At 44.7% G+C, this 16941-nt stretch overlaps 1 protein-coding gene across 2 annotated transcripts; it reads right to left on the reverse strand.

Annotated features, from left to right (window-relative positions):
• Window positions 1-7600: 7600 nt before the first annotated feature.
• HTR1D (5-hydroxytryptamine receptor 1D) lies at window positions 7601-13261 on the reverse strand. Of its 2 annotated transcripts, none has more exons than XM_081202010.1 (3): window positions 12777-13261; window positions 12315-12440; window positions 7601-10202 (listed from the first exon to the last, which is right to left on the reverse strand). In XM_081202010.1, the coding sequence occupies exon 3, from the start codon at window positions 10069-10071 to the stop codon at window positions 8935-8937; it is 1137 nt and encodes a 378-aa protein (XP_081058136.1). In that variant the 5' UTR covers window positions 10072-10202; window positions 12315-12440; window positions 12777-13261; the 3' UTR covers window positions 7601-8934. The 2 variants fall into 2 exon arrangements, with proteins under 2 accessions (XP_081058136.1, XP_081058135.1); XM_081202009.1 differs by having other exon boundaries at window positions 12579-13261.
• Window positions 13262-16941: the final 3680 nt, after the last annotated feature.

The raw sequence follows: 16941 nt of genomic DNA on the forward strand, positions 1-16941 counted from the left end.
TAGGGAGTTCCAGAGACTGGGAGCAGCCACTGAGAAGGCCCTTTCCCACCAAGTGGGCCTGTGTGGGTGACTGCACTTAGAGAAGTGTCTCATCTGAAGATCTCAAAACCCCAGCGGGTTCATATGAGGAAATATGATATTTAGGATAGCTTGGACCATAGGGCTTTATAGTTCATAACCAGCCCGGAAACAGACTGATGGAGCTCTTCTGACAAAGGAGTCACCAGCTCCCTATAACCAGCCTTGGTCAGCAATCTGTCTGTAGCTCTTTGAGCCAGCTGAAGTTTGCGAGCACTTTTCAAAGGCAACCCCACATAGAGCACGTTACAGTAATCCAAACAGGATGTAACTAAGGCGTGTGTCACTGTGGCCAAATCAGACATCTCAAGGAAAAGGCGCCGCTGGCGCACTAGACTTAAGTGTGCAAATGCACTCCTGGCCACTGCAGAAACCTGGCCATCCAGGTTGCTGCTTCACTTTTTTATTCACCACTTAGATATGTTTTGATTATGATGCAGTATATAAATTAAATAAATAAATTACTTATGACAAACACTGGTTCAGAACCAAGACAGCTTCCTTTGATTTAGGTGGAAAGAAAAAATAGAGCCGGGTGTCATCATCATACTCGTGACACCGAACCCTGAAACTTGGGACAACCTCTCCCAGTCCCACCTCTAATTCCCAAGGCAAGATTAATATACCGGTAGGTACGCTGTGAAGCTACCGTAATTCTTTCACCAGTACAAGCTGCTCAATAAAGGAATCTCCTCACTCACATTTATTCAGCCTTCTGGTGGTTCCCTCACTGCGAGAAGCGAAGTTACAAGGAACCAGGCAGAGGGCCTTCTCGGCAGCGGTGCCTGCCCTGTGGAACGCCCTCCTACCAGATGTCAAATAAATAAACAATTATCCGACTTTTAGAAGACACCTGAAGGCAGCCCTGTTTAGGGAAGCTTTTTATATTTGATGAATTATTGTATTTTAATATTTTGCTGGAAGCTGCCCAGAGTGATTTGGGAAACCCAGCCAGATGGGCAGGGTATAATTATTATTATTATTATTATTATTATTATTATTATTATTATTATTATTATCTCTCTCTAATTATATAATAAAAAAGGGACGTGGGTGGTGCTGTGGGTTAAACCACAGAGCCTAGGACTTGCTGATCAGAAGGTCGGTGGTTCGAATCCCCGTAGCGGGGTGAGCTCCTGTTGCTCGGTCCCTGCTCCTGCCAACCTAGCAGTTCAAAAGCATATCAAAATACAAGTAGATAAATAGGTACCGCTCCGGCGGGAAGGTAAACGGCGTTTCCGTGCGCTGCTCTGGTTCACCAGAAGTGGCTTAGTCATGCTGGCCACATGACCCAGAAGCTGTATGCCGGCTCCCTCGGCCAGTAAAGCAAGATGAGCGCTGCAATCCCAGAGTCGGTCACGACTGGACCTAATGGTCGGGGGTGCCTTTACCTTTTTATAAGTTTAAAACACAGGTGTGTGCATATGCAATTTAAGATGTATGCAATGGCAGACTGGAAAGTGCTTTATGCCAAATCAAGACTGTCCACCAAGCCCCATATCATCTGCCTAGCAGTGACTCTCCAGGGTCTCAGATCGCTTGCTCTTTGCCTGTTGGCCATCCTTTTAAACTGGCGATACCTGGAGTTGAACTAGGGTTGCATGCAAAGCACATGCTGTACCACCACTAAACTATTGTTCCCCCTGTAGCAAAGCAGGGCCAGCCCTCCTGTTTTTGCATCCTGAACCAGTTGCCTCAGGTGGCAGATTGCATACTGATCAAAGACAGGGGTTCTGTGGCTTCAGAGCCAGCACCCTGACATCCTTGGGCAATTGCTGGGCCCCTGCACCCTGACATCACCCAATGATGTAGCCTGCCCTGCCTCCACCCTTTTATGTTTAACCCCAGCCTGGCATTCCAAGCAGTGCCAAGAGCCTGAGATTTTAATTTCCCACAATGCCCCAATACAGCATCGCTCCAGGGTATTATGGGAAATATGAATGGTAGCTAGACCCAGCATCTCAAAAATGCTCATAGCAGGGTCACTTTCATCCTCCGTCAAAGTAAGATCACCAGGTGCCACTGGTCCTACCTAAAAGAGACTCCTGGGAGGCCAGAGGGACATTGCTGGAACAACTCTAGTATTCTGCTCTGGTCAGACCTCACCTGGAGTACTGTGTCCAGTTCTGGGCACCACAGTTCAAGAGGGACACTGACAAACTGGAACGTGTCCAGAGGAGGGCAACCAAAATGGTCAAAGGCCTGGAAACGATGCCTTATGAGGAACGGCTAAGGGAGCTGGGCATGTTTAGCCTGGAGAAGAGGAGGCTAAGGGGTGATATGATAGCCATGTTCAAATATATAAAAGGATGTCACATAGAGGAGGGAGAAAGGTTGTTTTCTGCTGCTTCAGAGAAGCGGACACGGAGCAATGGATCCAAACTACAAGAAAGAAGATTCCACCTAAACATTAGGAAGAACTTGCTGACAGTAAGAGCTGTTCGACAGTGGAATTTGCTGCCAAGGAGTGTGGTGGAGTCTCCTCCTTTGGAGGTCTTTAAGCAGAGGCTTGACAACCATATGTCAGGAGTGCTCTGATGGTGTTTCCTGCTTGGCAGGGGGTTGGACTCGATGGCCCTTCTGGTCTCTTCCAACTCTATGATTCTATGAACTCTTGGATTGGGGCAACACACAAAAAATGTTTTAAATGGTTCTAATTTTGGTTCCTCCGTTTTGTTTTTGTCGGGTTGATGTTGGTTAAATGTTTAGTTGGGGTTGGCGATTATTTTAATTTGGGTTTAACTGTAAACTGTTTATTCTTGTTATTCTTCTTGTTATTGTTATCTATTTATTGGTTTGTTTGTTGCTCGTATAGGATATTTTGCTTTTTAGTGTTTGATGCTTTGTTGTGTTTTTATATGTTGTAAGTGGCTGGGGGAAACCCAGCAAGATAGGCGGGATATAAATTTTAAAAATATTATTATTTAAAAGAAGGAACCTCACTAGAAAGTAAGTTGTGCAGCCACATGTCCACTTTCAGTGAGAAATCTATATTCATGTATGTGGCTGTGTACACACAACATTTTATTTCAGAATCAATGGAAGCTGGAGAATCACTGGAAAAGAATGGAGACTTCTGTTTTCTACGCAATCCACACACAATCTAGATCCATTGCCTATATCTGTTGCCCCTGAAAAGCAATTCTTGAAAAACTGGTTTCATTCAAAAAAAATAAAAGCTCATTGCAGATTGATTCCGCATTTCCTCACAGTGTGTCCATTTGAAGAAGAAAAAAGATGAACACACACAAAGGCGGTCCCAGTAATGAGAGGTGTTTCCACGCCTGCCCAATAACGTTGTGGGTGGACCATGATTATTGCAACCGCCACTTCCTCCTTCTCTCACCTGGGGCACGTGCAGGGAATAAAAGGCATGCATAATCGAATCAAGGTGCGGGCTTTCAGACACGTACCAAACAAACCACACCCACCCTTCTTTGGGCAGCGGTATCTAGAATCAATCTAGATTAAGAGCAGCACGTTGAGGACGAGCTTGAAGAATTCCGGATGGAGGAAAAACTGCATTTTTGTGCTAAGGACGTATTAGCGTGCACACAGCTTGCGTTAAGCGTGATACCCCGTTTGACCTTGGATTTGCTTTTGTAAGGCAGACATGCCTCGCTGTATCTTTGAAAGATAAATGGCTGAAAAAGGATCTATTAACTGCCTTCAATTTTGTTATCTCTGTTTCTCAGTGGGGCACCCCGGCTTCATGCAGTGGAAGAGCAATTTGGTTGGTTTAATTTTTCTTTTCTTTTCTGTCCTTTTCAATCTTGGTAACATTCTTCTCCCACAGCTTGTTGAACAAAGGAAGCCCAGTACTCAGAATGCATGCGTATACCGCCCTCTCCTGACACACGACTATTATTACGTTAACTGACAGTAACTTCTTTTCTCAATGTATTTTGTTTTCTGTTTCACAGAATCATAGAATCATGGAATCACCTAGTCCAAGGATCACCTAGTCGGAGTTGGACTCAGTGCAGGAATATGCAGCTGTCCCATACCGAAATCAAACCTGCAACGGTGGTCTTATCAGCATATTTCACACGGGGTCAAAGGCATACAAATACACGGCTCATGTATGTTTAAGAGCATAGGTAGGCAACCTAAGGCCCGGGGGCCAGATCCAGCCCAATCGCCTTCTAAATCTGGCCCACGGATGGTCCAGGAATCAGTGTGTTTTTACATGAGTAGAATGTGTCCTTTTATTTAAAATGCACCTCTGGGTTATTTGTGGGGCATAGGAATTCGTTCATTTCCCCACCAAAAAATATAGTCTGGCCCCCCACAAGGTCTGAGGGACAGAGGACCGGCCCCCTGCTGAAAAAGTGTGCTGACCCCTGTTTAAGAGGGATGGTTGAACCTATCAGTTCTGGTTTCTCAGTTTCTAACTTTCCAATCTTAGGTTCAGTTTTCCGTATTTACACATCAGTTTGGGAATCTATTTGCTTAAAGTCCTCATGAAAAATTGTCGGCATTTTACAGCAAATTTCCTCATGCATATATGTGTGTGTGTATGTGTGCATCCATTTTTGTCTAAAATGCACAATTTTGCAAAGCAATTATCCCCTAATACAATGCATTTCTCTTGGTTTCTCATTTTTCCAGGCTTCAGTTCTCTGCATTTCTATGTCTGTTTGTGATTTTAAAAAAGTCCTCATGAAAATTAATTCACACTTTAGCATAAATTTATCCTGATATACACGATTATGCAAAGCATTTTTCCATAATATAATCCATTTTTGTGTATTTCCCCAAGTATATATGCATTTTACATGCACTATTGTGCATTTTTGTGCACTTTAGTTGGCTGAAGAACTGCACTGCAAGATTTGGAAAAGTGTGGATTTCAGAGGGTGGCTGTGTTTCTTTTTGGACATTGTTTCTGAAAGTTTGCATTAGGTAAATCCAGATCTAAATGCAAACTGAAAAGAATTTCTCCCTCATCCCCATTGCTGAATAGTTGGAAGAATAAATTTTATCAGGTATGACTCTCTTAAGCCATTTTATTATGCTACACAAGAAATACAGAAATGAAACCAAACTTCAGACACAGAGTACTATTTGTAAGTTTATGAACTAGATCTCATAGTCAGATGGAAGTGGTTGCCTCAGAAATAAATTAACTGCTTAATGGGAAGGCCATGGGAGATTCTAAAGGTTTCTAAGAGGTATGGGAATTTGGGAGTACAAACGGATGACACTGTGTTGAATACAGCATTGTCTAAACCTCTGCTGAAAACCACATCTGTCAGGGTCCAGGAAGCATCTCTGAAGACACTTCTTCAATGGCATTGGACTCCCTGGAGTCGATCCCAGATCAATATGCCCATCTTTCCCCTTTGCTGACGAGGCTGCAATGCTACAAGGACATTTTTAACATGCGCCCCAAAGTGGCAACATTTTGGGAATTGGTAATTTGGGAAATTGCCAATATTACTTGCCAACCATCAACTCCAGGGCTCAAACTGCTGTCACCGGGTACTGATTCTAATCATCTCATGCGAGTAAAGAGCTGCATCTCAGGGGTCGGCAAGGTTTATCTCGCCTGGTCCGGTTCCCTCCAGCAGAGATCCCTCTGTGGGCCGGATTGTGTGCGCGTATCCACGCACACCCACGATTTCCGGCATCTCCACAGACCCAATTTTTGACATTTGCGCATGTGCAGATGCGATTTCCATTGCCGTGGAAGCAAGTCCCCACACCATGCCGCACCGGTTTAATGCAGCGCGCGGGGACTCACCGAGCGGGCGGCTCAATTTGGGGGCAGCTCGTGGGCTGGTTAAACGACCCCCGTGGGCTGCTTGTGGCCCATGGGCCTTAGGCTGCCTACCCCTGCCCTATCTGAACACCTCACCCCTCACCAGAGAGGGTGATAAAAGGTGACCAATCTCATAAGAGCATGGCATTCATTTCTCTGCTTTAGGAATGAAAACAGGGAGGCATGTCCACCTCTGCTAACCCAGGTAACCTTCTGGAGGGGCTATTTGAATATGATCTGATTTGGAGGGGTTGAAAACGATAGCATGCTACTTTGCAATAGGGCACCTGACCTTAACTTCTGTCCGCCATATGTATGCAAACAGCATTGTGACTAGTGTTGTTCGTTCACAAAATTAAATCAACAATTTGGGGGGGGGGAGACATATATTATGATAAAGGGAAAGGATGGCTTTTGTGGCCTTGAGACAGCAAGCTGCACCTGCCAAGATTCCACCTTCTACACACCTGTACAGCATACAGCAGCTGTGGGTCATAGGGAAAAGACCAGGAGCACAACACCTGGTTTGTTTGTAAAAGGTTCCAGGTTCTAATCCTTGGTATGAGGAAAGACCTCTGTCTGTGAGACACCCTGGAATGCTCATGCCGGTCAGTGTGCCTGGTGTGCCTGTAATGCTTTCGGGGCAGCAGTGCTTCTAAATGCCAGGAGCACAGGAGGGGAGAGAGCTCTTATGTTCTGTTCCTTTGTTTCTCCCTGGCATCTGGTTGGCCACTGTGAGAACAGGATGCTGGGCTGGGTGGGTTATTGGCCTGATCCATCAGGCTGTTCTGGCTTGGTGACATAAATATATTCTTATGAGTTGGGGGCGATTGGGATGTATGCATGGGCCCCCTTTCTAATTCCTGGAATAGCCAGGCTAGTTTACTGGTGAGCTAATGGGCCATGAAGGAAACAGAGGGATAGCTCTGGCTGGTAGTTAGAAAGATAAAGGTGAGAGTTGAGTTGAGAGTTGAGCCAGAAGCTGGAGGCAAAGTGGCAAGCTGAGAAGCCAGAGAGTCAGAGAGGCAAGGTCCTTTTGGAGCGTTAATGTTGTGAACCCACCATCATAGGCTCAAGTTGAATATACAGTACAGTGGTACCTTGGGTTAAGTACTTAATTCGTTCTGGAGATCCGTTCTTAACCTGAAGCTGTTCTTAACCGGAAGCACCACTTTAGCTAATGGGGCCTCCTGCTGCTGCTGCGCTGCCGCCCGATTTCTGTTCTCATCCTGAAGCAAAGTTCTTAACCTGAGGTACTGTTTCTGGGTTAGCGGAGTCTGTAACCTGAAGCGTCTGTAACTTGAAGCGTATGTAACATGAGGTACCACTGTATGTGTAAATAAACCATTTATAGTAGTGATGTATGGAAGTGAGAGCTGGACCATAAAGAAGGCTGATCGCTGAAGAATTGATGCTTTTGAATTATGGTGCTGGAGGAGACTCTTGAGAGTCCCATGGACTGCAAGAAGATCAAACCTCTCCATTCTTAAGGAAATCAGCCCTGAGTGCTCACTAGAAGGACAGATCCTGAAGCTGAGACTCCAATACTTTGGCCACCTCATGAGAAGAGAAGACTCCCTGGAAAAGACCCTGATGTTGGGAAAGAAAGCACAAGGAGAAGGGGACGACAGAGGACGTGATGGTTGGACAGTGTTCTCGAAGCTACCAGCATGAGTTTGACCAAACTGCGGGAGGCAGTGGAAGACAGGAGTGCCTGGCGTGCTCTGATCCATGGGGTCACGAAGAGTCAGACACGACTAAACAACAACAAAACCATTTATCTTAAAAGACACCACTCTGCTGTATCTCATTCCAAAGGAAACATGAAGCCTGGGTAAGCATCTGGAAGCTCTGGAATCTTGGGGAGCTCAGAGATTAGGGTGGGGTGCAACAATATTAGTATTTTTGATGGATCTTTTGTGCAAATTTCCCCATCGGATTCTGGGAACCCAACACTTTTGCTGAATATCTCACAAAATCCTGAATGAATAGTGAAAATTGTTCAAAGCTGCGTTGGAGGAAAATTGAATTTGGGATAGCCAGGAGCAAAGCTCTATACCCATTTCTCACACTGTAATCTTCCTACAACCAACAGTGTACAATTTCTTCTCATAGTTTGCACAATGAAATAACAAGAGCAGCAGCAGCAGCAGCAGCAACAATAATATATAGTTCTTTGCCCAAATGCTCAAAAGCACTTCATATAATTTGCTCCGTAACCCTTAGAAAACAAACCCTGAAAATTCAGCCAGTGTTTCATTCCCAAATTACAAAAGTGGGTAGGTGAGAAATCTGAGACAAATAATACAGATTTGTTAATTCGTAGTAAAGCAAGAATGAAAAGATTGTGTCGAGCGACACAGTTCATAACAACTCCATTATTTATTTCATCCTGCTTGTTTTGAAATCATCTGGTTTTGCAGATACATGTATTCAATGCACAGACTAGTAAGTCTTAAAAAGTTATCTTTATCACAGAGAACAAAATAAAAGACAGTGAAAAGTCACACGCAACAATAGACTGGTTTCTTCCACCACGTTTGCTTACTAAGATGTAAATAAGCCTTGTGGGCATGCATGCAGCCCCTTTTCTCCTCCCTTTGCAAGAGGAGTGAACAGACAAGGAACCCTGAAAATAACTATGGTTTCCTGTTTCAACTGACCCAGGAAACTATGGCCAATGGCTGCAGAACAAGCCAGGATATCAGGGCTGCAATCCTACACCTGCTCACGTGGGCATAAGCCCCACTGAAATGAATGAGTATTACTCCTGCATAAGGCTGCACTGTAGGGTATCTTCAAACCACGAATTGATACATACTGGTTTGTTCTGAAGTCATTAACCACAGTTTCCTGGTTTGGAAGAAATGGAAGACTTCCATTCCGTTACTGTAATACTTCCTAGTTTGTTCAGCCAGGGAGGAAAATGGAGGGGCTGCATGCAAGTTGCCAAAAAGGGTCACTAAGCCGAGTTATAATCAGCTGAATACAGTCAATGAGACCGTCATCATCTACCCCATAGGAAACTATGAGTGCAGGTGGGGTACAGTTTATGTCTTGGCAGCTATGTCAGCCCGGAAGGAGTTTCGGGACTAGGAGCACTTCTTAAACTGAATCATTTTCTGAAAAGCCTGTTTGAAGTCTTCGTTAAAGGCAGTATATATCACGGGGTTGATCAGTGAGTTCAGGTAGCCTAGCCATGTGAAAATGTCAAGCAGAATGGGATGAGACCAGCAAGCTTCGTGACAGATAGGCAGGACTAAAGACACCACAAAGAACGGGAGCCAGCAGAAAATGAATGCTCCTAAAATAATCCCCAGAGTTTTTGTGGCTTTTCTTTCCCGGGCCGCCGAAATCCGTTTCCTCTCCAGGATGCTATCGGCGACTTTGATCCTTACGTGGTTGATTAATACTGGGGAGCTGCTGGAATGAGAATGCCCTTCCTGAAGGTTTGAGCTGAGGGAGCAGAGGGAGGAGCCTGCTGAGCCAGTGATCAGGTGGGCCGTGGTAAATCGCTTCCCGTACAGCGATGGCGGCTTAAGAATCCGGGATCGAGCGGCCACGTAAATCCTACCGTAGAGGATGATGAGCAGCACCGTTGGGATATAGAAGGCGCCGCAGGTGGAGTAAATGGTGTAGGAGATCTGATCCGTATTCACAACGCAGTGCAGTATTTCTTCCTGAGCTTTGGCCTGTCTCCAGAAAAGGGGCGGCATGGAGATGCAGATGGAAATGACCCAAACCACAGTGATCATCAAGGCGGCTCTGCTGGCAGTCCGGCGCTTGGTATATTCGAGAGCATCCGTGATGGCCCAGTACCGGTCCAAGGCAATCACGCAAAGGTGCAAGATGGAGGCCGTACAGCAGGTGATGTCTGAGGACAACCAGATGTCGCACATGATTTGGCCAAAGTTCCATTCGTGGCTAATGGTGTAAGCAATGCTGATTGGCATGACCAGGATGGACACTAAAAGGTCTGTGGCGGCCAAAGAGCCAATGAGGTAATTTGCAGGAGTGTGGAGTTTCCTGGTCAGAATGATGGTGATGATCACAAACATATTGAAGAGCATCGTCGCCAGAGTGATCACAGCCAAGATGGCGGCAAGCGAAACCTTCAGGCCTAGCAGCGTCCCCTCATCCCACTCCTCTGGCATTTCACTGGCGTTGAGAGATCTGTTTGACATGCTGAGGAGAATAGACTTTGCAGACCAGTTGTACTGGGTCTTCATGGCTGTGTTGGATTCCTCCCCTCCTCTTTTGAACTTAATCCTTTACATATACTTGATAACGTCTGTCTCGGTCTTTAACGAAACCAGGTTTTCTGAACGAGATCTTCGAGGTTGGTAAAAAAAGCATGCCACTGTGAAACAGAAGCAAAGACAATAACGGAAGCATTAACCAAGCATTAACTACAGTGTGCTTTGTGATGAAGACTTTGGTACTATGGAGCCCAGTGCAAGGCCAAAATCTGGTGGACCCCCCCCAAAAGGTGCGTAAGAAGGTAGCCAGCTTTGGGAAAGAGTCATGAGGCTCTGACAGGGTCCTACAGCCCTCCTTCCCAAAGCTGGGAAAGTGCTAATTAGGCTTTGGCAAGGAGGTAGGAGGACTCTTGGACCCTGTCAGAACCTCACACTTCCTTACCAAAGCCCAGAGCCTTGCTTATCTGGCTTTGAGTGTGCACCACTCGCAGAGCCCTACATACCTGTGCTATGACTCCAGCAGCTAATCCTCAGGGGCATATTAACACAGGCTATACAATCAACAGTAATAATATAATTTCTACTGCAATTCTAACCGTGTTCACTGAAAAGTAAGAGCCAAACTAGACAGTATGTGAAATATGTAATTGCATCTGTCTGTCTGTCTGTCTGTCTGTCTGTCTCTCTCTCTCTCTCTCTCTCTCTCTCACACACACACACACACACATATATATATCAGCTGCTGGAGGCAGAATCAGGACCAGGACTATGGCATGTCTATGTCTCTGTGTTAATACGTCCATGCTGTGCTAAAGTCCAACCAAAAAATGCTCTTATTTGACCCAGGATGAAAGCTGTTATTTGTACAAATAGCAGTTTCCATCCTGGGTCAAACAGCAGCTTTGGGGAAGAGGGGATTTTTGTAAGGACTGCAGTGGCGGGAGTGGGGAAGAGTTGATTCTTTACATTCACACATGTCACGCACCTTCTAGTTTGGCCCCAAGGCTTTACTGGGTTCACTGGAACATACTCCCTAAATCTGGAGTAGCCAACATGGCACCTTCAAGCTGTGGTCAGACTTCAACCCTCATCAACCTATGGCAGCATGGCCAATGTCAGGGATGATCATAACTGCAGTCCTTCAAGAACTGGAGGGCACAATAGCTAGCTCTGCCCTAGAAAGCGGCTGGATCCAGAGTTCAGCAAATGCAACTCCCATGTAGCTCCTGTTTGCAAAAGATAATGCTGCAGAATGTTCCGGAATGCATTTACTGCATGGGAGTTAAGGCAGACACTTCAAGATACAATTTCCATGAGTTTCTCTGTAAGCTCCTGAACTCTTCTCTTAAACCGATTTAAGAAAGCAAACAAACCCAAACCTTGGATATTCTGGTGTTTGTGAGTTGTATTTTCAATTAGCAAAAGCCTCCACTTTGTGCTTAGATTCTCATCCAAGAATGAGAAAGGAAAGTGTCCCATCATCACTGTAGTGATTTACCTACCCAACTGTTCTCAGCAAACCATCGCTCCTCCGCCTTCAGGCATTACAGGTTCCAGAGTTAAACAAGTAGAGCTGCCCAAGGAAGGAGGGAAGGACGGTAACAAAGCCCAATCCAGCAACTGGTGCTGCTCAGGCTGTCAAAAGCAATTGCTTCCTTAGCACAGAAAAGTTTGCACTGGCATTTTGCAATGAGTCATGACAGAAAGTCCAAAAGGAATGATGTTCGCTAAAGCGTTAAATCGTTTTCGAATATGTTATTTTCCACTGCTAAGCACCATTAAATTGCAAGGCCTTCAGGGGCAAAGATACTTTTTTTACCCCCCTTTCCTTTTCAGTATATAATTGTAGAAACTTGGGCAACTTTCTTGAACCCTTTAGGAAATCTATACATCTGAAGAAATACTGAACTATATACATAGAAAAATAAATTCAGTTTTAAATGCCAAGGCACACACACCAAGTCTTTGTGATACCTGAATAGAACAAAAAGAGCTCTTCTAGATCAGCAAGGGTCTATCTGGTCTACAGTCCTGTTCTGTTGCACACAGTGACTTTCCAGATGCCTCTGAGATGTCTCCAAGCAGTACAGGGAGGCAACCCCTCTCTCATAACATTAGAACTTGCTTCAGAACAGAAGGTATTTCCTTAGGTACCTCTCTATCCACTTTCTCTCTCCCTCATCATTGTCCGTTCACTGCAACGATGTCATATTGCCGAGCTGCCATCTACCGCCATGCATGGACGAAGGTCTCTGCAGGTTCTGTGATCTTACCTTCTGCAAATAGTTCATGATCAGGCAGAGGATGTTTTATTATTCTTAACTGCAAAGCCACACAGGGATCCCAGAGCAGAGAAAGACCTTGACTAGCTGACCCTGCTCATTATTCTGGGACTGGATCTAAAGGAAGAAACAGAGCGTGTTAGCCCAGGAATATATCGTAAGTGGAGCAGTGACAGAATCACAACTAGCAAGAGATCCTCTGTCCATGACCCCTGTGCTATTCATTTATTCTACTTTTATTCGGAAGGCACGGACTATCCCATGGCATTGGGGCCCATCTGCAATTTGGAGGATTATTGCCCAGGCTGTGGCCTAGTCTCTCATGGAGGAGTAGGCTAAAGTCAGCCAGAATGAGCCTGAGACTCCGAGGCCTAGTCCAAACCTCAAATCCACTGGAATCCCCAACCATAATGCTTTTAAATTGTGTCGCTGTCAGGGCAGCTCTCCAATTACCAAGAATGACCTTGTTTCTGAACGACTCTGGGCACATCGCTACACCTTTTGTTGCTAAAAGGTTCTATTATTAAGACATAGAGCCATGCGGTTAATTTAACATTGCCCAGTGAGTCACCCATTAAGCTGGTGACAGGAGAGCAATGACAGAAGCACATTCTTACCTGGCCTTAGAGACGCAGACCCACATCAACAAGGTGAACCGTCTGAGGGTGGAAAATGGAGAGATTGGAAACATAAATTTAAAAGCTTCACTATACTAAGGATGGGAACACCCTTAATTCTTCTAGGGGTAAGCTTTCCTTTTAAATTTTTTTATCTTTAGTAGTTCTCATTGTTCGGGTTTCTAGCCTGTTACATATATAGTTGGTGAAAGTGCACTTTATTTCTCAAGCTTGAGAATGTTTTTGTCTGGCCTTTGTAAGTTGTGATCTTGCAGCCTTAAACTTTTGCTTGCTGATTAATATATGACATTTTATTGTACTCTATTGCAGTGTTTCCCAACCTTTTTTGGGCAAAGGCACACTTGTTTGATGAAAAAAATCTCGAGGCACACCACCATTACAGCCCCGTGACGTCAGCGCGCAGCGTCACGCCGGGAGGGACGCACGAAAGTGTAAGTTTCAATTTTTTTCCCTCCCCCTTGCCGGGGAACCTCCAAGCTTTGGGGGTGGGGGGGGAGGAGGCAGCAAAGCGAGGCAGGAAGGAGAGCACGGCTTGGCTGGGTGAGCTTTGGCAGGGGCAGGGAATGAGAGCCGTGAGGCGGGCGCTGCGGACGGAGGCGCTGCCCGCCGAGCTCGCAGGCAGCCAGGCAGGCAGACGGCGAAAGCCCCGCGCTGGGCGGCCTCTCCTCGCCGCCGCCCCGCCTCTCGCCGCCCGACTCGCCCGCCTCCCTCCAGGCAACATCTCGCGGCACACTAGTGTGCCGCGGAACAGTGGTTGGGAAACACTGCTCTATTGTATATTTTGTTGTTTTAATATGCTGTACACTGTGGGCCTTTCAGCTGCAGAGCAATATATATTAATAATCTGTAATAATAACTGTCATGATGATGATGGTGATGCTCTGGTAATAATAATTTTTTATACTCTGCCCTCCCCGCCCGAGACTGGGCTCAGGGCGGCTAACACCAAATACATAATACATTAAAAACACAAAATCAAACAATTAGTTTAAAATACAATTTGAATCACATTTAAAATCAAAATAAAATTAAGTGGGAACCCACGAATCATAACCGTAGGGGCTGATAGAAAGAGCCAAGGAGGCCACTTACAGGGTCCCATAGAAAGGAGGGGTCAGTCCTTTTCTAGAGGGAAAACTGGCAAGCGCACTGTTGTACCCATGTTCTGCTTTGGTCATCTGGTTGGTTACTGTGGAAACAGAAACCTTTGGTCTGATCCAGCCTGGTTTTCTTATGTTCTTAAACATTAGAAAATCAGGGCCTTTTCAGTGCTGGCACTGCAGTTGTGGCATTTTCTCCCTTGGGAGATTTGCCAAACCCCATTTTTTCCTGCTTTTAGAGGGTAACTGAAACCCTTTTTACACTGGAATTCTATCTCCTTGCATTTGAAAAAGTTACTCTGCTCTGGATATTTTGTTTTCATTTGTTATTTGTGTAAGTCATTTAGGAATATATATTTTTAAGCAGGATATAAACAATTAAAATAAATTCAATCACAGTTCCTTTTGCACTCTGTTGCAGGAAAATTTGATTACAGATACATTATGAAGGTGTTCCCTAGATACCAAGCAGGCATTGCTAGGTTTACGTATAAATCAGCTCATCTTGCCTCTCATTTGTTCAGTATAATAATAATAATAATAATAATAATAATAATAATAATAATAATAATAAAAACAACTCTGGGCAGCTTTCAGCAGAATATAAAAACATAATAGCTGCAACAAAGTACAGAAGGAGCTGAATTTGGAAAGTTTTCAGTGAGCCATTGTGACTTTAACAAATAATGGTGTGTCCTACAAAGGACAAACAAATCCAAATGATAGAGTGTACTATAACATTGTTGGAAAATTGCTGTTTTGGATCTCATGCCATCGAAACTGTTTCACTTACGAAAACAGTGCTTTGTACTACGTTTGGTATTTTATCAGTGCCATGCTTGCAATCAGCTTTGTTTACAGTTCACGTCAAAAGGATATTTTTATGTTACATGTGTACGTATATGGAGAAAAATGCAGTAACTTGATTTTTGCAAGGTTAAAGGCTGCCAATTAAATGGCTTTTTCCCAGGCCTCTGGTAGTCTGGATTAAAAAGTTCCCATTGAATATGTCATGAGTTCTGCAAGAGGGATGAAATAACTCATCTGAGGCAGCTATCAGTATGAACAGTCATGGGCTAGTTATTTCAGCAGCAGTGGAAAACAGAGTCATGCTTCCCTGTTCTGTTGACATTTGGCAGAAAACAGTCCTGGATTTTGTAAGATTCTGGACTCAAGAGTCTATAAAATTGCTGTCACTGCAACTGGATTCCAAGGCAATGATAAAAAAAGGAAATCGTTCAGCCAAAATCTAAGACGGTATCCTGACAAAACCCTTCTTCTATACTTTTTTTGTTAAGTGACTAGACTTCTCACTTCCATAAATGGCCAATGCTAAAATGTTATATATTATAGTGTTATAAATAAGTCCTCAGGTCTAATTCTGGGTTTGAAGGGGCCCTGGGCAAAAAGCCTTTGGTTGGGTCCTATCCCTGTTGGTGGGTCATAGCGGGTAGTGCTGTGGTCGAAACCACTGAGCCTCTTGGGCTTGCCGATCAGAAGGTTGGCGGTTCAAATCCCCACAACAAGGTGGGCTCCTGTTGCTCTGTCCCAGCTCCTGCCAACCTAGCAGTTTGAAAGCACAACAGTGCAAGTAGATAAATAGGTACCGCTGCAGCTGGAAGGTAAACGGCATTTCCGTGCGCTCTGGTTTCCGTCACAGTGTTCCGTTGCGCCAGAAGTGGTTTAATCACGCTGGCCACACGACCAGGAAACCTATCTGGATAAACGCCGGCCTGAAAGCAAGATGAGTGCCGCAACCCCATAGTCGCCTTTGACTGGACATAACCATCCAGGGGTCCTTTAGCTTTTTACCTTTACTGCCTGTCCAAATAGTGACAGGCAGCTGGGTCTAGCAACCGTTTTAATTTCTCACTGTGGCCCTATCTGGTTATCTTTGGCAGGATAGATGATATGTAGACAATACTAAGTTTAATCCCTGCCATCTCTAGTTAACAGGTGGTGGGGACAGACCTCTGTTTTAGACCCAGAAGAGATGCCGCCAGTCAGAATAGCTACATGGACATATATTACAAGACAATTTCCTGTGTTCCAGATTAACATAATATAATATAAACCCTATAATATAAAGCTAATTGTTCATGTATCCATGCTGATTTATTTTAAAATGCCTATTTTATTTACAAGCTACTTTTTCTCCACAGTGTTCAGAGTAATGTACAAGTTTCAATCTCTCTCCTGCTGCTGCCATGTTACCCTCACCTAGCAGGAAGGTTAAGACTAACAAAAAATTACAGATCCAAAATCACACAGAAAGCTTCTGCGCTTAAGTGTGTGGATTTGAACCCAGCCCCCATCCCAGGTCCTAGTTTAACACACTGAGCCACTACTCCATGTTAGCTTTATTTTTATAGCCTGTCCCCCCCCCGCCACATATCTGTCCAAGGCAGCTTACAAAAACAAGCAGAAAGACTAATTATAAATCTAATATAACCAATCAAACCATAAGCGAAGCAGCATCAGTGCCAACATAACTTTAAAAGGCAGTCATCAGCAATAGTCAAGTAAAGCACCTGGTGGTTAAATGCCTGGACAAAGCACACTGTACACACCTGGAACCAATCAGCTGGTTAGCTCCAGTGAGAGTGTTGCAAAATAGGATACCACCTTACAAAAAGTCCTGTCTCATTTTAGCAGGGATGGGAAACCTGTGATCCGCCATATGTTGTTAGACTTCAATGCCCATCAGTCCCAACTAGCATGAAATGGTATGGGATTATGGGAGTTGTAGTCAAGCAACATCTGGAAGGCCACGTGTTCCTTATCTCTGCTCTTTCAGGTCAAACAGGGAAAACTATGGGTACCTAGTAGTCTGCTCGTAAACTAATCCCCCAAGAATTTGTCTAATCCTCTCTTACAACC

Source organism: Podarcis bocagei (genome assembly GCF_964188305.1).
Source record: "Podarcis bocagei genome assembly, chromosome: 7".
NCBI classification, from domain to species: domain Eukaryota; kingdom Metazoa; phylum Chordata; class Lepidosauria; order Squamata; family Lacertidae; genus Podarcis; species Podarcis bocagei.

Excerpts from the sequence above, each read along its gene's own strand:
- HTR1D (XM_081202010.1), bottom strand. The coding sequence starts at position 10,071 with ATGAAGACCCAGTACAACTGGTCTGCAAAGTCTATTCTCCTCAGCATG.